General features: G+C 44.3%; 2 protein-coding genes across 4 annotated transcripts in view; one reads left to right on the top strand and one right to left on the bottom strand.

Annotated features, from left to right (window-relative positions):
* The window catches only part of rnaset2l (ribonuclease T2, like), a 44,947-nt gene extending 26,363 nt beyond the window's left edge, over positions 1-18,584 (bottom strand). For 2 of the 3 annotated variants that reach the window (XM_070867924.1, XM_070867926.1), the window contains exons 1-5: positions 18,503-18,584; positions 14,472-14,572; positions 11,888-11,942; positions 8,606-8,670; positions 5,980-6,037 (exon numbers count right to left, since the gene is read on the bottom strand). In XM_070867924.1, coding sequence (XP_070724025.1) covers positions 5,980-6,037; positions 8,606-8,670; positions 11,888-11,942; positions 14,472-14,548 — 255 coding nt within the window. In that variant the 5' untranslated portion in view covers positions 14,549-14,572; positions 18,503-18,584. Of the gene's footprint in view, positions 1-5,979; positions 6,038-8,605; positions 8,671-11,887; positions 11,943-14,471; positions 14,573-16,219; positions 16,228-18,502 lie in introns of those variants that run through there. The other variant, XM_070867925.1, reaches the window with a different exon arrangement.
* LOC139239236 (synaptosomal-associated protein 25) overlaps positions 1-21,380 on the top strand; it is a 539,314-nt gene that overhangs the window by 35,237 nt on the left and 482,697 nt on the right. The gene's annotated exons all lie outside the window — the stretch shown is intronic.

Below are 21,380 nucleotides of genomic sequence, written 5' to 3'. Positions count from 1 at the left end.
GGTGGGGCCTCACCAAGGCCCTGTACAACTGCAGTAAGACTTCCCTGCTCCTATACTCAAATCCCCTTGCTATGAAAGCCAACATACCATTTGCCTTCTTCACCACCTGCTGTACCTGTATGCCAACCTTCAATGACTGATGAACCATGACACCCAAGTCCCACTGCACCTCCCCTTTTCCTAACCAGCCGCCATTCAGATAATATTCTGCCTTCATGTTTTTGCCCCCAAAGTGGATAACCTCATATTTATCCACATTATACTGCATCTGCCATGTATTTGCCCACTCGCCTAACCTGTCCAAATCACCCTGCAGCCTCTTAGCATCCTCCTCACAGCTCACACCGCCACCCAGTTTAGTGTCATCTGCAAACTTGGAGATATTACACTCAGTTCCTTCATCCAAATCATTGATATATATTGTAAAGAGCTGGGGTCCCAGCACTGAGCCCTGCGGCACTCCACTAGTCACTGCCTGCCATTCTGAAACGGACCCGTTAATCCCGACTCTCTGCTTCCTGTCTGCCAACCAGTTCTCTATCCACGTCAGTACATTACCCCCAATACCATGTGCTTTGATTTTGCACACCAATCTCTTGTGTGGGACCTTGTCAAAAGCCTTTTGAAAGTCCAAATACACCACATCCACTGATTCTCCGTTGTCCACTCTACTAGTTACATCCTCAAAAAAATTCCAGAAGATTTGTCAAGCATGATTTCCCTTTCACAAATCCATGCTGACTTGGACCTATCACTGTTTTCCAAATGTGCTGTTATTTCATCCTTAATGATTAGAAACATTTTGATTCCAATATTTTCCCCACTACTGATGTCAGGCTAACCGGTCTATAATTACCCATTTTCTCTCTCCCTCCTTTTTTAAAAAGTGGTGTTACATTAGTAACCCTCCAGTCCATAGGAACTGATCCAGAGTCAATAGATTGTTGGAAAATGATCACTAATGCATCCACTATTTCTAGGGCCACTTCCTTAAATACTCTGGGATGTAGACTATCAAGCCCTGGTGATTTATTGGACTTCAATCCCGTCAATTTCCCTAACACAATTTCCTGCCTAATAAGGATAACCTTCAATTCCTCCTTCTCACTAGACCTTCGGTCCCCTAGTACATCTGGAAGGTTATTTGCGTCTTCTTTCGTGAAGACAGAACCAAAGTATTGGTTCAATTGGTCTGCCATTTCTTTGTTCCCCATTATAAATTCATCTGAATCTGACGGCACGGGACCTCCGTTTGTCTTCATTAATCTTTTTCTCTTCACATATCTATAGAAGCTTTTGCAGTCATTTTTTATGTTTCCAGCAAGCTTCCTCTCATACTCTATTTTCCCCCTCTTAATTAAACCCTTTGTCCTCCTCTGCTGTATTCTAAATTTCTCCCGGTCCTCCGGCTTGCTACTTTTTCTGGCTAATTTGTATGCCTCTTCCTTGGATTTAACACTATCCTTAATTTCCCTTGTTAGCCACGGTTGAGCCACCTTCCCCGTTTTATTTTTACTCCAGACAGGGATGTACAATTGTTGAAGTTTGTCCATATAATCTTTAAAGGCTTGCCATTGCCTATCCACTGTCAACCCTTTAAGTATCATTTGCCAGTCTAATCTAGCCAATTCACGCCTCATACCATCAAAGTTACCTTTCCTTCAGTTCAGGACCCTAGTTTCTGAATTAACTTTGTCACTCTCCATCTTAATAAAGAATTCTACCATATTATGGTCACTCTTCCTCAAGGGGCCTCGCACAACAAGATTGCTAATTAGTCCCTTCTCATTACACATCACCCAGTCTAGGATGGCCAGCTCTCTGGTTGGTTCCTCGACATATTCGTCTAGAAAACCATCCCTGATACACTCCAGGAAATCCTCCTCCACCGCATTGCTACCAGTTAGGTTAGCCCAATCAATATGTAGATTAAAGTCGCCCATGATTACTGCTGTACCTTTATTGCACACATTCCTTATTTCTTGTTTGATGCTGTCCCCAACCTCACTACTACTATTTGGTGGCCTGTACACAACTCCCTCTAGCATTTTCTGCCCTTTGATATTCCGTAGCTCCACTCATACCGATTCCACATCATCCAAGCTAATGTCCCGCCTTACAATTGCATTAATTTCCTCTTTAACCAGCAATGCTACCCCACCTCCTTTTCCTTTCTGCCTATCCTTCCTAAATGTTGAATACCCTTGGATGTTGAGTTCCCAGCCTTGGTCACCCTGGAGCCATGTCTCCGTGATGCCAATCACATCGTATCTGTTAACTGCTATCTACGCAGTTAATTCAACCACCTTATTCCGAATACTCCTCGCATTGAGGCACAGAGCGTTCAGACTTGTCTTTTAAACACACTTTGACCCTTTAGAATTCTGCTGTAAAGTGGTCCTTTTTGTTTTTTGCCTTGGGTTTCTCTGCCCTCCACTTTTGCTATTCTCCTTTCTAGCTTTTGCTTCTGTCTCCATTTTATTCCCCTCTGTCTCCCTGCATAGGTTCCCATCCCCCTACCATATTAGTTTAACTCCTCCCAAACAGCACTAGCAAACACTCCCCCTAGGACATTGGTTCCGGTCCTGCCCAGGTGCAGATCATCCGGTTTGTACTGGTCCCACCTCCCCCATAACCGGTTCCAATGTTCCAGGAATTTGAATCCCTCCCTTCTGCACCACTGCTCAAGCCACATATTCATCTGAGCTATCCTGCCATTCCTGCTCTGACTAGCACGTGGCACTGGTAGCAATCCTGAGATTACTACTTTTGAGGTCCTACTTTTTAATTTAGCTCCTAGCTCCCTAAATTCGTCTCTTCGGACCTCGTCCCGTTTTTTACCTATATCGTTGGCACCTATATGCACCACGACAACTAGCTGTTCATCTTCCCTTTTCAGAAAGTCCTGCACCCGTTCCGAGACATCCTTGACCCTTGCACCAGGGAGGCAACATACCATCCTGGAGTCTCGGTTGCGGCCGCAGAAACGCCTATCTATTCCCCTTACAATTGAATCCCCTATCACTATTGCTCTCCCACTCTTTTTCCTGCCCTCCTGTGCAGCAGAGCCAGCCATGGTGCCATGAACCTGGCTGCTGCTGCTCTCCCCTGATGAGACATCCCCCTCAACAGTACCCTGTTTTGCAGGGGGATGACCTCAGGGGATCCGTGCACTACCTTCCTTGCACTGCTCTTCCTATTGTTCTTCCATTCCCTATCTGCCTGTGGACCCTTTACCTGCGGTAAGACCAACTCACTAAATGTGCTATTTGCATCATTCTCAGCATCGTGGATGCTCCAGAGTGAATCTACCCGCAGCTCCAGTTCCGCAAAGCGGTCCATCAGGAGCTGGAGGCGGACACACTTCCCGCACACGTAGTCGTCAGGGACACTGGAGGCGTCCCTGATTTCCCACATGGTACAGGAGGAGCAAGCTGCCCTGCTATGACTTAACCCCTAGATTAACTTAATTTGGCAACAGCAATGCAAAGGGTTACTTGCTGATTTAGCAAAGAAAAAGAAAAGCTACTCACCAGTCACCAGCCAATCACTTACCCCCTTGGTTGTGACTTCACATTTCGATTTCTTTCTACTTCTTTTTTGCCTTCTCTTCCTGCTGCAGCTGCACCAGCTGGGCCTTTATAGGCCGCTCCGCTGTCCCCGCACTCCCGCCTCTCTGACCGACACTGGGCCTTTATAGGCCGCTCCGCTGTCCCCGCACTCCCGCCTCTCTGACCGACGCTGGGCCTTTATAGGCCACTCCGCTGTCCCCGGACTCTTGCTGCTCGCACTCCCGCCTCTCTGACCGACGCTGGGCCTTTATAGGCCACTCCGCTGTCCCCGGACTCTTGCTGCTCGCACTCCCGCCTCTCCGACCGACGCTGGGCCTTTAGAGGCCGCTCCGCTGTCCCCGGACTCTTGCTGCTCGCACTCCCGCCTCTCCGACCGACGCTGGGCCTTTATAGGCCACTCCGCTGTCCCCGGACTCTTGCTGCTCGCACTCCCGCCTCTCCGACCGACACTGGGCCTTTATAGGCCGCTCCGCTGTCCCTGGACTCCTGCTGCTCACACTCCCGCCTCTCCAAACGACGCTGGGCCTTTATAGGCCGCTCCGCTGTCCTGGGAATCCTGCTGCTCGCACTCCCGCCTCTCCGACCGATGCTGGGCCTTTTTAAGCTGCTCCGCTGTCCCCGCACTCCGGCCTCTCCGACCGACGCTGGGCCTTTATAGGCCGCTCCGCTGTCCCCGGACTCCTGTTGCTCGCACTCTGGGGGTACTTGTGCATGTAACACAAATGGTTAATATGCAGGTACAGGAAGTGATCAGGAAGGCCAATGGAATCTTGGCCTTTATTGCAAAGGGGATGGAGTATAAAAGCAGGGAAGTCTTGCTGCAGTTATACAGGGTATTGGTGAGGCCACAGCTGGGATAATGCGTGCAGTTTTGGTTTCCATATTTACGAAAAGATATACTTGCTTTGGAGGCAGTTCAGAGAAGGTTCACCAGGTTGATTCCGGAGATGAAGGGGTTGACTTATGAGGAAAGGTTGAGTAGGTTGGGTCTTTACTCATTGGAATTCAGAAGATTGAGAGATGATCTTATCGAAACGTATAAGATTATGAGGGGGCTTGACAAGGTGGATGCAGAGCGAATGTTTCCACTGATGGGGGAGACTCGAACTAGGGGGCATAATCTTAGAATAAGGGGAAGCCCATTTAAAACTGAGATGAGGATAATTTTCTTTTCTCAGAGGGTTGTGGATCTGTGGAATTCGCTGCTTCAGAGAGCTGTAGAAGCTGGGACATTGAATAAATTTAAGACAGAGATAGACAGTTTCTTAACTAATAAGGGAATAAGGGGTTATGAGGAGCAGGCAGGAAAGTGGACCTGAGTCCGTGATTGTATCAGCCAAGATCGTATTAAATGGCGGAGCAGGCTCGAGGGGCCATATGGCCTACTCCTGCTCCTATTTCTTATGTTCTTATGTTCTAATTTGTACACCATCTACTAGTTGAATAATTAATTTTTTTCATAGCTTTCTCCCTTATCAGAAATTGTGATGTGATAGATTTTAGTTTCAAATCCTTGTTCACACCCATTATGTACTTATGCTGATAAGTTTTGTATATTGAACATTTTGAACCTAGTTTGATCCCCAATGATGTGATGTGATATATGCACTCTTGACCACTGGGAAGCATTTTCAAGTGACAAAGATATGCTTCCCTTTATTTTCAGACAACATCTGCCAAACTAAGATCCGGTAGATTTATATTTGTGGCCCCACAATTCAGCTTATTCAGAGGTCATGCAGAACTTCAACTTCTCACAACACAGAGCTAAGGATACTGTGGGGACATAGGTCATGTAACTTCCTGTTTTCACTCAGTTTCGTTTTGACTAGAATGTTAGTATATATTAAAAGAAAGACTTGCATTTACATAGCGCCTTTCACGACCACTAGACGTCCCAAAACGCTTTACAGCTAATGAAGTACTTTTATTCTGAAGTATTGTAATGGAGGAAACGTGACAGCCAGTTTGCGCACAGCAAGCTCCCACCAACAGCAATGTGATAATAACCTGTTTTCGTGATGAGTATCGACCAGGACACCAGAGATAACTCCCCTGCAATTCTTCAAAATGTGCCATGGAATCTTTTACAGCTACCTGAGAGAGCAGACAGGGCCTCGGTTTAACGTCTCGTCTGAAAGACAGTACCTCTGACAGTACAGCGCTCCCTCAGTACTGCACTAGATTTTTGTGCTCAAGTCTCTGGAGTGGGACTTGAACCCATAACTTTCTGACTCAGAGGCGAGAGTGCTACCCACTGAGCCACGGCTGACACTATTAAATTGTTTATTCTGTCTAAATAGTTCAATAGTTTCTTTCACTGCTGTGATGTTTGACATGACACTCACAGTATTCAAAATTGTAACAAGAAAGCGACTAAGTGCTTTATTTGACTATTTTTCCTTACATCAATGTCCTCTTCAGTTAACAACCATGTGTCATTGCAGTACTTTTTCCCATCTGGCCTGAAATTAAATACAAATGATGTTAGTTATTTCTTATCTCTCTATAGCACCCAGTTCAACCTAACTCATTCAATTTAATTCAATCTGTCCAGTAGATCTAATCAAATAACTTTTCCAACCCTCTCATTTGTCCATTCCAAACACATCCATCCAGTTCAGTCTAAGACAATTACTTGCTAACCAACCCGTTTTTTTCAAATATAGATCGAAAATCTTATTACATGATTATTACAAAAACAATAGCAATTTTCCGAATGAAAATATTTTCTATTTGTTCCAAATGTTTCTATCCTTGTCTGAATGTATTAACTCTTACAGGATTAAGGTTCCACAGCAGCTAGCAGTCCTCTAATACCTTGCTTAAGTGGCCCTTCTTTGGGGATCAAATTACACAGCAAATGTTGGCAGACTATTCGATTCTTGAGGGGCCAAATCAAGACCTCACCCAATATCCCCACACATATAGCTCACAGTTGCAGCCACTGATAGTAATCAGGAGTGGGAACCTAGCTAAATTTTCCTCTCCATGGTCTGGGGCCAGTTGCAGCCAACCAAATGTTATCCTAGCTTGGGACTGGGACTTTTTTGATGGTCCAATAAGAATTACCCCAAAATCACTGAACAAAAACCATTACAACAAGCGGCCCTTTTAGGACACCACTAATATGAGCTGGTCCAATCAAACTAAAAAGATATCAAAATAAGCATCAAGTGCTACCAAAACATAAGGATACCTTCCCAACTAAATCAGGATTTTATTACTGATGTCTACAAGACATTCTATACCCTGTGGTGCCCACCGGTCGCGGAAGGTATTAAGTGTACCAGTGGACTCCACATGCTCTCTCTTGATTAGGAGCCAGAGCTACTGGGGACTTGATCTGGTCTATATAGTTCAGTACCTTACCACACTTGTATACATGCCTATATACAAATAAAAAGAAAAATAAAGATTTGAATTTATATAGCGCCTTTCAAGACCACCAGACGTCCCAAAGCCCTTTACAGCCAATGAATTACATTTTGGAGTGTAGTCCCTGTTGTAATTTAGGAAACGGGGCAGCCAAATGGTGCACAGCAAGCTCCCACAAACAGCAATGTGATAATGACCAGATAATCTGTTTTTGTTACGTTGATTGAGGGATAGATATTGGCCCCAGGACACCGGGGATAACTCACCTGCTCTTCTTTGAAATAGGGCCGGGGATCTTTTACATCCACCTGAGAGAGCATTCAGGACCTCGGTTTAACATCTCATCCAAAAGACGGCACCTCCAGCAGTGCAGCGCTCCCTCAGCACTGCACTGGAGTGAGCCTAGATTTTAGTGTTCAAGTCCCTGGAGTTGAACCCACAACCTTCTGACTCAGAGGCAAGAGTGCTTCACACTGATCCACGGCTGACACACTTTATGCAGAATATAATAAAGTCATTGTAAATGTTCAAAGCTTATTCTTTGCAAAGATAATCTATTGTGAATCTTATATATACTGTGTATGCAGTACCAAATTATGTTTATTTGAAAGAATTAAATGTAGGTCATTGCTGCATGCACTGAACTAGAATTTTGACTAGAAAGATATGCTTTAGCAAAATGTAGACTCTGGGGTGATTTGATCAAGGGTTAAAGAATAATGAGGGGATTAGATTGTGTTCATGTGAACCAATTATTTCAAATGCGTAGGCTAGGGAGGGCTGGGGGTCGCGCTTATAAATTACACAAAAGAAGAACTAGGCTGGATGTTGGCTGTTTTTTATTTTCCCAGCGAAAAGTGGACCTGTGGAACAGGATAAATGCTAATTCGCTCTATTCCTTCTGGAGAGAGGAGGACATGCTTCTAGCTGGGACAGAGATCACCTCGTACACCAGTAATATAAATCAGGGTCAATGTGGTCTGGACTTGCTTCTATTGCCTAAAGGGGTTGGAGAGGAATTTTCCAGAGTTGTTTCGCTAATTTGGCCTTGGATTGTAACTGGTTTTCCGTCTCTCCTAGGCGATTACGTGGCTCAGGGTGGGTAGGGTCTGTATCGTGATACATGGGGCATCATAATTGTGGAACAGTCTAGGTGGACCGGTGGGTCTTTTCCTGTCTGTCATTTCAGTATATTCATATAACAGAAGGAGGTTTCAGATTGGCTTGTTGTGCTTAATTTCCTGACAGAGGAATTTAAGTTGAAGTTAATTGAATGTATTAACTTTAATAAAATATTTGTCAATTTCCTCAGGATTGGTGACATTTAGTTTGTGCTGTAACTTTGTGCTTTTCCATATTTTTGTTGGGAATAGTGGATATTGGTTGCAAGTGATACTAAGTGTACTGCTATCCCAAAAATAGTAATACATGTCACTTGAATAGTGCTCTTGGCATCCAAACTATAAACGTGAATCTGACTTCCATTTTGATGTGAGGTAAACACACATAGCTTTTTGTAATGAATTGTGTGAAAATATCCTCAATCGGTTTTGTAATATGCCTACGGCAAATTAAACCACTATGTTCCACAGATGCAATACAATTTCAACCAAATAAAAGTAGTTAACAGATAGTTAATAGTTCTTTCCAATTACCAGAGTCCATGTATAGTCCAGCCAGTCACATATTTTGGGATCCTACACTGTTTACTTGAAAAAGTCTAAAGAAATGGAAATAATTTTTATTTGGTTATTTTTTTTGCATATTTATTTATACATCATGATTACTCAGCTGGTATCCTCACTCAGCTAAATTGGCAAATAATGAGACTGTAGATTATTTTAACAGGACAAAGTAATAATCTTGTGCCGGAGTCTATTACAGAGCACTGTCGTTTCACCTCAGAAACAGGAGTAGGTTTAGAATCACTTCGGAGGAACAATGGTAAGGAGCTGCCACTGAGATTGAGGGAGAAAGGTGGCTACCTGTGATATAGCATGCGTTGTTTCATGAAGGTGTTGCATCACAGTGGTTGTCTATCACACGTAGATCACATTGATGAGGACAATGCTGATTAAATACACCTTGAGCACATTTCTAACCAACTGAACAGCTGAACAGGATTGCTGAATCAGAAGCAGTTGGTTATACACTATAGTTTTGAAGGTAGTGGTTATTAATCTTTTGTTTTCTAAGAAGATATTGGGGCCAAGTTTCGGCCTGAGTTGCTCCTGATTTTTTGGAGCAACTGGTTTAGAATGGAGTATCTTAGAAATTTGAATTCTCGGCATTTAGTTTGCTCCAGTTAAAGTCAGTTAGAACAGTTTCACTTTGGAACAGAATTTTTTTTTCAAAAGGGGGCGTGTCCGGCCACTTACACCTGTTTTCAAAGTTTAGGCAGTGAAAACTTACTCCAAACTAACTTCGAATGGAGTTAGTGAAGATTTTTGTATGTTCGAAAAAACCTTGTCTACACTTTAGAAAATCAGGCGTAGGTTACAAATTAGGCGTAGGAAAACGGGGGGGGGGGCTAGAGTTTAAAGGGAAGTTTACAAACATCAAACACTTCAGTTTTACAAATAAAGAGCCATCATCAATAATAAATGATAAATACATCAATAAATCAACCAATAAATCAATCAAAAAAAATTAATAAAAAATAATTTTAAAAAAATCAATAAATAAAACATTTTCTACTTACCGACTGCAGCACCAGGAGTCCTCCAACAGCGTGCTGGGACAGCCCCCTCATTGTGTCTCTGTCAGTGTCTCTATCTCTCTGTCTGTCTGTGTGTGTGTCTCTCACTCTCTGTCTGTCAGTGTCTGTGTTTCTGACAGCGAGGGAAGGGGGGTGGGAGGGGGGAAGGGGGATGGGGGGGAGGAGGAGAAGGGGGGTGGGGGGGTGGAGGGGGAGGATGGGGGGAAAGAGGAGGGGGGGGTGGGGGGAAAGAGGAGGGGGGTGGGGGAAGAGGAGGGGGGGGAAGGAGGAGGGGGATGGGGGGGAGAAGGGGTTGGGGAGGAGGAGGGGTGTGGGGGGGAGGAGGAGGGGGTGTGGGGGGGAGGAGGAGGGGGTGTGGGGGGGGAAGAGGGGGGGAGAGGGGAAGAGGAGGGGGGGAGAGATGGGGGGAGAGGGGGAGAAGGGGGGAGAGGAGGGGGGGAGAAGGGAGAGAGGATGGAGGGAGGGAGGGAAGGAGGCTGAATGGCCGGGCCCAAGACTTCAGGCCTTCAGGCTGGATTAACAGGTAGGTGGCGTCGGGTCTCGGGGGGGGTCGCAGAGGTCCGGAGGGGGAAGAGTCGCGGAGGTCCAGTGGGGGGGGGGGGAAGAGTCGCAGAGGTCTGGGGGGGAAGAGAGAGGGTCGCGGGGGGGGGGGCGCGGAGGTCGGGTCGCCAGGGGGGATGCGGGGGGAAGCAGAGGTCGGGTCGGGTCCGGTCGGGTGGGAGGAGCCTTATGCACGCAGCCCCAGTGAGGCCATTCGGCCAGGGCTAGGGACTGCGTGCTTTGGGCCCCTCCCACAGTTTTGGGCGCCTGGAGCGACTGCACATGCGCGCCCACTGTAGCGCGCATGTGCAGAGGTCCCGGCACTGTTTTCAGTGCAGGGACCTGGCTCCGCCCCCCACAGCTCGTGCTGCGCCGTGCCCGGCTCCAGAGGACCTACAGGGAGCCGGAGAATAGGTGAGTTTTTTTTAGGCGCACTTTGTGGCGCCCAGGTCCGGGCTGCGCCGTTTGGGCCCATTGTTCCTAGTGCTTCCTGCTCAGCCAGAGGAAGTGCTTTCCAGACTTACAGGAAAGTTAATGACTAAAGGATGGCCTTTTCTCATCTCTGACTTTGCTAATGTTTGCAGTATGGCCAACTAAAAATCAGAACCTTAACTTAAATAAAAGTTTTGAGAGGATTTGCCACAATATAGCTGACCTACTTCGCATAAAACAAATCACAACTGGATGAACTCTTAAAAAAACTACCCGAGAAAGAAACCTATTTATTTCCCATTGTATTGACCATGAGGTAACCTGTAAGGGTTGTTGAGCTAAGAAAATTCCAAATAGCTGCTGATCTAGAGAAGCTTCTCGAAACAACAATTTTCCTCTAATTGACAGGACCAATTTCGACCACTTTCTGAAAGGAAGTACCTGAGCAGTGGTCGTAAAGGGATAACTGGCCAGGTTAGCAGCTAAAGTCTACAATCATGTCTGCAGACCATCCGTCGAGAGATTAACCATATCTGGCCATTTTGGTAAATTTTATTGTTACATAAAGAACTAAAATTAAGAATAGTCGCTGTAGCAGAACATTCCCAGGGACCAATGTAAGCTGCTCTGGGAAGAGTTAACACACTCGCCCAGTATCTCAAGGTAGAGGCAAAAAGGTACAGTTCAAAATGTTAATAGAATAGCTGGTGAGCCGTTAATTCCTCAACAGGATGTCACTGATCAAAGTCCCAGGGTTAGGAGACATTAAACTGTGCCTGTTTTACCCTGAGTGAAATCCACAGTTCTCATTCAACCCACTCGTTGGAGCAGCATGCAAAAATTAGATGGCTCATCTCCGAGAAATAAATAAACTAGCATAAGTCCATTCGTGCCATTGGATTTGGTCTGGTTTTTGAGTGGCTTATTTGGAAATTTCTGAAATGTAAACAGAATACCAGAAGTCTTTTTTTTAAAACAAAAGCATTTAAAAAAAAAACTTAATTTTGTATTTTGTGAAATTAAAGCATTAGCTTTAAGAGCAAAGCAAACTGCAGAATTTCTCCCATGATCCCGCCCCTTGTAACATATCCTCTGTCCAGTTTTGGACTGGATGCAAAGCACATGCAAAGCAATGGGCATTATTCTAATCAACAGTACCCCAGGAGTCCTGTAATTTCCCAAATCAAACATCTGTGCTTTGCTTTACAAAAGCCAATGAATATAACATTATTTGCAAAATTCTTACCACGCAGAATGATCCTGGCCACAGTTGAGCAAATGTCAAACATTTCCACCGGCAGCTTTGAAACAAAGTTCATAAAATGAGAAGTACGAAGTAGAATTTTTTTTAAAGAAAAAAGTGTGACCCTGCGATTTTGCCGAGGTTTTCCCATTGTAACTCTGGCTGCGGACTGGTGGAACTCCCAGGTGGAAAAGGCTGAAAATGACCACTGACAATTGTTTTCGTAGGGGCTCCGCTGCTATCCCGCCCATGTTATGGCAAGGAAAGCACATGCAGATTTTCGGGGTTTGCATTTTTTATGTGTTAGTTGATAATAGAGCATTATGTTTTCTCCCCAATTGTCTATGTGGTACTAAACTCGACAGACCAGAAAGGTCCCAGCTTCAATCCTCAATGCATGCCCAGTTAGCTGATCACAACAGATTAGGTGCTACAATAGTCCTCAGAGCCCAGGGATAGGGATTAGAAAAAAACAGAAGCAGAGATAGCACTCCTGATGGGTGTGCAATGCGCTGGAACATGTATATATTTGGTGAGAACATGGTCAGGCTGGCTGTGACGCCTTATGTTGAACAGTCCATCAATACTCACTGTCTAACCTCAAACAGGAGTGGGTACTCGAGGGCTACTAATGCACTGTACCTCAGCGTGAGTCTTCTGAAGAGGAGCGAAGAAATTTGAAGGGAAAAACCAACATAACAAGCAGCCTAATAGGACACACTGGTAAAATGCCGTGGATTTGAGTTCTGGATTAGCTTGTCACTCAGTTCTATTTGCCTAGCTCGAGCAGGCTCAATAGTTGCCAATCAGACCACTGAAATGTGCATGGAATTAAAGCACGCTGTTTACTGAAGCAGGGAAAGGGAAAGAAAGGCTGTCACTGTCCATCTTAGGCTGTCAAATGATCATAGACTCTGGAGGTTCCCATGGCCCACACTGGCCCCTTCCTATCTATTTAGAAGTGTTTGAGTGGCAGTTAGTGGCTGTCCTGGATAGTCTTTTTTTAAAATGCACCAGTGTGCTATGGCCCAGGATGCAAATACAGGTGTATTGCCAGAATAGTGAGTTGTTGATCATGGCTGTTCTGTCTCGAAAACACTGAATAGAACCAGGTGAGGAACAGCAACTTAGGTTAGGCTGCAGTTCCAGACCTATTTGCAGTCAGTTATGAACCAGTATAGGCAGAGGTTTGAGACACAAGCCCGAGGGTTAAACTCTAACTTAGAGGAAGGTGGTTGAGTGTAATATATCCAAGTTTGTTGATGATACAAAGCTAGGTGGGAAAGTAAGCTGTGAGGAGGAAGTAAAGAGGCTGCAAAGGGATATGGACTGGTTAAGTGAATGGGCAAGGAAGTGGCAGATGTGGGGAAGTGTGAACTTATCCACTTTGAAAGAAAGACTTGCATTTATATAGTGCCTCTCACGGCCTCAGGACCTTCCAAAGCATTTTACAGCCAATGAAGTACTTTTTGACACGTAGTCACTGTTGTAATGCAGGAAGCACAGCAGCCAATCTGTGCACAGCAAGCTCCCACATACAGCAATCTGATAATGACCAGATTATTTTTTTTTGTTATGTTAATTGAGGGATAAATATTGGCCAAGACACTGGTGATAATTCCCCTGCTCGTCATACAATACCTGCAAAATTAAATTATCTTTCATTTTTTTGTTCATTTTGAACCAAAGAATATCCATCTTACTTTTCCTGGCATCCCTTGTATTTTCCTGTTGATTTTTAGCATGTGCACATGCCCGTTGATATGGAGGAAATGTCCAATGAAATACAGAGAAAATGTAGGAACAATTGTAGCACATAGGAAGAACCCAGTAATAGTGGTGGGCTGAAAACTATTATAAAATATGAAACTTTGCACCATAATGGAAAAAGAAACAATCACAGCAACAACTTGTATTTATATAGCGCCTTTAACGTAGTAAAATGACCCAAGGCGCTTCACAGGTGAATTATAAAACAAATTTTGACACCGGCACAAATGGAGATATTAGGGCAGATGAGAGGTAGGCTTTAAAGAGCGACTTAACGGAGGAAAGAGAGGTAGCGAGATGGAGAGGTTTATGCCGGGAATTCCAGAGCTTAGGGCCCAGGCAACAGAAGGCACGGCCACCAATGGTTGAGCGATTATAATCAGGGATGCTCAAGAAGCGCAGCTATCTCTGAGGGTTGTGGGGCTGGAGGAGACAGATGGGGAAGGGCGAAGCCATGGAGGGATTCGAAAACAAGGATGAGAATTTTGAAATCGAGGCATTGCTTAACTGGGAGTCAATGTAGGTCAGCGAGTGTGGGGTGTTGGGTGAACGGGACTTGGCAACAGAGTTTTGGATGACCTCAGGTTTAAGGAGGGGTAGAATGTGGGAGGCCGGCCAGGAGTGAGTTTGGAATAGTCAAGTCTAGAGGTAACAAAGGGATGGATGAGGGTTTCAGCAGCAGATGAGCTGATGAGGTAGGGGTGGAGACAGGTGATGTTCCAGAGGTGAAAATAGGCAGTCTTAGTGGTGAAAATGCAGTGATATTTTTAGGGACTAAGTTTAGCAGTTACAACAGATCGTAATGGACTAAACCTACCTGTCATTCATATCCACTTGTGTTGCTGCGGTCAGACCATAAAGCACAGTCAAACATATTGCAGCATACAAGGCCATCAATAATACACATTCACTGTTCTCCTATCAAAGTACAGAACAACCAATTAATTATATTGTTGGGAACTTTTCTAAAAATGTGCCAAATCTTGCTGGAAATATACAGCTGAGCACAAATCAGCTAGAAAGTTCAGGAAAATAAGAGATACACTATAAATTGCGAATCTCCAGAATCTGCTGGTTGATTTATGTCGCTCCACCATTTGCTTCGAACAAACAGCATCTCGCCCTTAGCCACGCCGTTTAAAAAAAAAAGAATTTGCTGGATTTGCACATTTATTGCCCATTAAGCTCGCCACAAAAGGTTAGGGCTCATAATGACATGATAGTTGTTAATACAATACCAATCAACCTCCCTAGTCCAGACAGGGAACAATTTAAAATGTGAAGTCTCAATTCTGCATGCAGTAAATTCTTAATTTTAAAATGTTTTTCTTACTTTTCCCTTTTTGTCTTTTTTCTTCCTCCGCTCTTAATCCAATCTTTCTTTCCCTCTCTTTATTTCTCTTTCTGTACCAAGTTAAACTCTTAATTCACCCTCCTTCTCTATCATTCCCCAGTTTCTTTCTCAATCCTTAAACCTCATGGTTAAGAAGATACCACCACTCACGAAGGTCCAAGATACCCCTTTGCCCTCACTGTCATCAGCTCGCACTTCCAGCAAGTAATGGTACAAACATTTTTTGAGCTGAAGGGTGCAGGAAAAAGTCTAAAGGGGCAAGCCGCGAGATGTCCTGCTCCAGCAAGATTCCATCCATTACATTTCATAGATTTGCATTGCTTTACAAATAAGTGGTATATTTTTGATATATTTTTTAATTTGTTCCTGGGATGTGGACGTCATTGGCAAAGCCAGTATTTATTGCCCATCCCTAATTGCCCTTGAGAAAGTGGTGGTGAGCCGTCTTCTTGAACCGCTGCTGTCCGTGTGGTGAAGGTGCTCCCACAGTGTTGTTAGGGAGGGAGTTCCAGGATTTTGACCCAGCGACGATGAAGGAACAGCCGATATATTTCCAAGTCAGGATGGTGTGTGACTTGGAGGGGAACGTGGAGGTGGTAGTGTTCCCATGCACCTGCTGCCCTCGTCCTTCTGGGTGGTAGAGGTCGCGGGTTTGAGAGGTGCTGCCGAAGAAGCCTTGGCGAGTTGCTGCAGTGCATCTTGTAGATGGTGCACACTGCAGCCACAGTGCGCCGGTGGTGGAGGGAGTGAATGTTGAAGGTGGTGGATGGGGGGCCGATCAAGCGGGCTGCTTTGTCCTGGATGGTGTTGAGCTTCTTGAGTGTTGTTGGAGCTGCACTCATCCAGGCAAGTGAAGAGTATTCCATCGCCACTCCTGACTTGTGCCTTGTAGGTGGTGGAAAGGCTTTGGGTAGTCGGGAGGTGAGATACCACAGATTACCCAGCCTCTGACCTGCTCTTGTTGCCACAGTATTTATGTGGCTGGTCCAGTTAAGTTTCTGGTCAGTGGTGACCCCCCCCCCCCCCCCCCCCCCCCCAGGATATTGATGGTGGGGGATTTGGCGATGGTAATGCTGTTGAATGTCAAGGGGCATACTTTACCACACTTGATTCTATCGACATTCTTCGTAGTGTTACATGCTTGACAAGGGGATAGTTTGTTCCCAGTGGCATGTGTGCAGGAAGGAACATTTGGATAGGGATTTTCTCACCTTTTCATTAAGGAGTGTTGGGTATGGTTTAGTCTGTGTCCTCCAACCCCACCTCCCATACATTGATTCCATGACTGCCACATGCGACGTGACAAAACTAGATGTACACGCTAACCTTCTGAACCAGCTACCACAATAACTACTTAAAAAAAACATAAAATGTTAAGATCAGTTAGCATCTGAATGAAAAACAAAGGCTCAGTTTCAGGTGCACATCTGCTGTGCATTTGTAGCATCTTTTGTTTTTGGTTCACAGTCTCCAGCATTCACAATACCTTTAGTATGCAGGGATATTGTCACCTGCTAAATTATATCACATAGTCCTGTTCCAGAATTTAAAACAAAGATATGTGCAATTGCATCAGTATATCTGCACTGACATTTTTTCAAACATTTTCGATTTAATCTAAGAAAATACTAAAGCAGAAAAGTCAGCAAAAGCTTGGAGTGCATCAAATGTAGAAGGAGATAATGAATAAGCGAAAGCGGGACCTGTTTCTGGCTGGGGCGGAAATGACCTCTTACAGAAGGTAGGTACTGCAGGGAATTCAGTGCAGGAGTGATCTCCCGGACTAGTTTCGATCGCCTCGATGGGCCGGAGAGGAATTTCACATTCCCCGCCACCCCCGCAAATTGGTCTGAGTTTTTAAATCTTTTTTTGCCTCTCCCAGGAGATCAGGTGGTTTCAGGTGGGGTGGAAAGTACATATTGTGATGCACAAGATAATCACAATTGTGTGGGACAGGCTCGATGGACCCAGGGGGTCTTTGCCTGTCCGTCATTGTTCGTATGATACTGTGTGCCCGTGGGATTCATGCACATTGTGCTCACTCAGTCTATATTAGTGGACACTGAGGCACGAGCATTTTAAGAGCTGCTCGTACCGGAAAATCCACCCCTTGACCCCGGTGTACTTGGTGCATTATGCAGTGCATGCCAGGAATATTATGAATTTATGTTACTCAGCTGGCCTCGTACATCTATGTGGGGTCAGCTCAGCGCACCCAAAGAGCAGTGTCCCACCAACACTGCACTAGGTCAGCATTATCAGCCCTGCAGTGTTTGGTACCGCACAAACTTATCCCAGAATCATTGTGCTAGACTGTCAGCAATGTTATAATCAAGCTAATCCTAGTCCTTTTAGGAACACCTCCTACCACAAAACACCCTAGTATGATGACAGTGACACTTCAGTATTATTGCTTAAGAATATTTCAAGAGATCTGGATAGTAGACTGTTAGATCTTAACGCAGATCCAACCTTTCTGGATAGAATAATGGGCTTCTTTCTCTAAACAACATTCAGAAATGAGGAACTTACAATCTTGACTATGGTCCCTCCCAATCCATTCCAGGGCTATGGCATACAGCGTATGATTTGTCCAAGCACAGCCCCACACCCAGCCTCACGTACTGTGCCTTGCAGACCTTTAGTACATTGTTTTGCCCACGAAATTTAGCAACACAAAACTCATTCCTCATCTCTAATTGATGCTATTGAGACACATGGTGAAAGTAATAGACATTAACGCTTCACTATCAGCAAGATTATGTTAGATGAAACGAGAAAATGCAGCTCATCCAGTGGGATGATATATAAAATCGACTTTATTATCATTTTCTAAAAAGAGAACAAAAGCATTTACTATGCTTTTCCACACTTAACAAGGGGTTGGTTCACTTCAAGGCACAGACTCAATTTGAGGAATTTTCACTGCTCTGAACAATCAAAAGCATTAAGTAAGTTTGCATTGCAGCAGAAATAATCTTTTTTTTAAATTTAAACTATTACAAAACAAATTGGTGCCAGATGCAATCAGTAAGACAGTAACACGAATAGGAACTCCGTGTTTTCTATTTGATAGCAGTACTTGGAGTATACTTGGCAACACCTTCCTTTCAAAACAGAAATATCTACTTCTTTCTATCGACAGTTTTTAATTAAATGGTACAGGAATAGATTTACTGCTTCAGTGCCAGTGCATAAGAGCTTGGCAGACCAGAAGCTGTTATCGCAAAATTAGGCACAGGTCACTCATAGTTTTCTATCCATTCCTTTTAGGGGGCAGCACACCTACAATTTCTCACTACGTGCTCCCAGGTGGTAAGGGTCCCCACTGGGAACATGCATTTATAAAACCAGCTGTGTAGTGAAAATGAACCTTGCTACTATCTAAATGTTTAAAGAAGCAGAGTGTGCAATAGCTTCTGGGCATTGTACTAAAAAGGGCACTGCCGCTATATCAACTACACAAATCACATCAAAACAGCAGGGCTACTTACCAACTGTTTGTTGATTAGAAGTGCTCGAAGAAATTGATTTGTGGCTCTCCGCACTATAGCAAAAGCAGACTTGTTTCTAAATTCTCAAGATAAAAATCGGATGGTGACAGAAAGAAGAAGTCTCCTATTTCACTTCCTCTTTCAATAAATAGAAATATTGCAAAATGGATGTAATATTATGATCAGTATTCTGGAGTTTTCTTCAGAGCAGCAGAAAATACATTTGCTGAACTTTCCTCAACAAATTAAATGGCATGAGGTAGAGTTCGTGACAAAGCAGCCATTACATATCGGCCGGGAAATTGTAGTCGTTGGCATCGGCTGTTTAGGCCGGTTTGGAAGACAAAAATGGCAGCCGCCTCGCTTTCGCCCGTTTCCGGTGCAGAACGTAGTGGCCGCCATTTTGGGCAGGTCAGCAGCGCTGCCATTGCCTGCGCTCGCTTCCGCATATTTAAATGATCCAGATCGTGATGCCAATTGCCATGCAATACTAAATTGATGTACAATCTGGAATTTTGGATGTCGCCTCTGTTACTAATGCCCTTGGCAAACCACGCACGGCAGAATGTGCGGGCAGCAGTACAACGGAGCCGCTGCAAGCGCTTCTTAAAGGGACACGCACAACTTTCAGGTAAGTTTAGATTTTGCTTTTGTCCTGGTTTCTTTACATTTTATTGTAAAGTAGTGGCTCGGTGCAATACATTAAAACAAGTTGTTAAAAGTGTGCAGGGAGTGCTGTTGTAAGTTTGCAAGGCTTTGGCTCTTAAAGGAAGGCCTGTGGGAGCACCACTTGCTCCCATCCCTGGGGGGCTCTAGTTGCAGTCTCCCCTGGACTGCAGTATGGAGATGAAGCAGAGGCAGCAAAGGGAGTAGGAGGAAGCAGGAGGAAAAAACAAAAGAGGAGGAAGCAGAAGGAAGTAGGCAACATAGACATCCTCTTTCTGGCCAAATCATCCGCCTGCAGTACCAGTGATCACAACCCCAATTCCCCTTTCAACATTTGTCCCACACCTTACCTTCCCTCTGTTATGGACCATCACAGCATCGCCTTGGCCACAATGCTGAAATAAAAGCCACCACAAAGCAAACACGTCAACTTTACACATCTCTCCATCGTATATTACATCCAAAAATCACCCTTGTGCATTCCTGTAGTGACTGTCTTCTATGTGCCTTTGCCTATCCAAGTGCTGTTATGCAATGCTACCCCAGTGGCTGCAGCATAGCTGGTGTAAGGCTGCTGACTTTCAATGGGTGACACTGCAGATGGCCTTGCAGGATGCACTTGAGGAGCTGGTGGTTGCGAGTGCAGAATTGAGCAACGGTGTTTCTTCTTCACTCTCCTCTCCCTCTTATTGACACTGGCTGGGGAGGCTGGATTTAGTGAGTGAATGAAATGAGAAAGGCAGAACAGTAGAGTTGTGGTGAGGGGAAGCGGGTAAATCAAGAGGTGCATACTTGCACCATGTGCAGCTTGTAAATCAGCAGATATTGTGGGATGAGGGGGAAGTGAGATGTGAGAAGGAGGACAACGTATGAAGATACTGGCATCTTGTATTCTTTCAGCCACTCCGCTGGCCAAGGGCTCAGCCATGCCCCTGCCAAGAATGGCCAGCACTGTCTCATTCAAGCGGGTGAGGTGAAGCAAGGAATGTGAGATATGCCTCGTGTTTGGTAGAGATTGTTGGTAGGTGAGTGATGGGAGTGTGGTGAATTGAGTAGTGTGTGAGGCTAGTGGTGCAATTGGGAGTAGACAGCTTTTGAAGATGCATTTACTGACCTTTGTAAGATATCGCCTATTGACAGATATTAGAAGCTAGAATTAAGAAACTTATTTTACATGTCTTTAATTAATGAATAACCTTTATGTTTGTAATTTCCTTTATATGCATTGATTGTATGTAAAACTTGCTTGTAAATGATTTAAAAAATGGCTGTATGGGTTTTAAACTGGAGAAAGGCTGAGAAGCAAAGCTTGATGGTAAATGAACCATCCTAAGTAACCAAAGCAATGTGTTGAACTTAAGGTTCATTGCGATGTGAGCGGGTTAGTATAGAATAACAAAAAACATCAGGTTCTGCTTAGCTCGACATACCTTATCAGTAGAAGGGCAGTATATCTTGAGAATGTTTAGGCTGGTGGAAGGTACAGAGATTAACGGGACTGCCTAAGAGATGGAACATATCCTTTCCAAGGTTTCAAAGCTTGGACATTGAAAACATGAGATATACCAGGACTCATTTTGCTAGCTTGCCACATTGGCACAAAAAGGGTATAAAGAAAGCAACTCTTCTACTCAGAAGGCAGTGCGAATCAAGGCAGCAGGAAGAAAGAATCTTCAGAAGGAAAAGAGGATAAGGAGTCAGCACCAAGGTAGCTCGAGAGGATGCTATCGTGAATCAGGCTGTGAATATAATTTGTTAAGTATTACTTTTTGTAACAGAACGTAATTTACTTGATAAATCTCTGTTGTTTTTATTCAATATACCTGTATTAAAAGCGTTTGTTATCTCCTAGTTTTAATTAAATATAAACCCTAAGAATAGTTGAATTGCTATAATTAGCAAAGTGGCAAAACACTGCTCAGTAGTTAAAATCTACTTCTGGCTGCCACAAAGGAATTAAGAGATATTGTACAAAATGCAATATACTCATTAAACAAGTTAATTGGGTACTCTTGGAAGTTTTTTTTCTCCATTTGCAAACAGGTTGTGTATAAACAGCAGACGCAAGGCAGATCCTTTGATCACCGATCAAACCTTGTGGTGGATTGATTTATGTCAACCAATAGTGACTATTATCTTCATTAAGGAAGCTTAGTTAAAAATAATTCATTTTAAGATGTCAGAGGAGTGTCTCTGGGAAGAGTATCAGAAA

Source organism: Pristiophorus japonicus, chromosome 26, assembly GCF_044704955.1.
Source record: "Pristiophorus japonicus isolate sPriJap1 chromosome 26, sPriJap1.hap1, whole genome shotgun sequence".
Taxonomy (NCBI): Eukaryota; Metazoa; Chordata; class Chondrichthyes; family Pristiophoridae; genus Pristiophorus; species Pristiophorus japonicus.
This window is presented reverse-complemented; position numbering and strand designations above follow the sequence as displayed.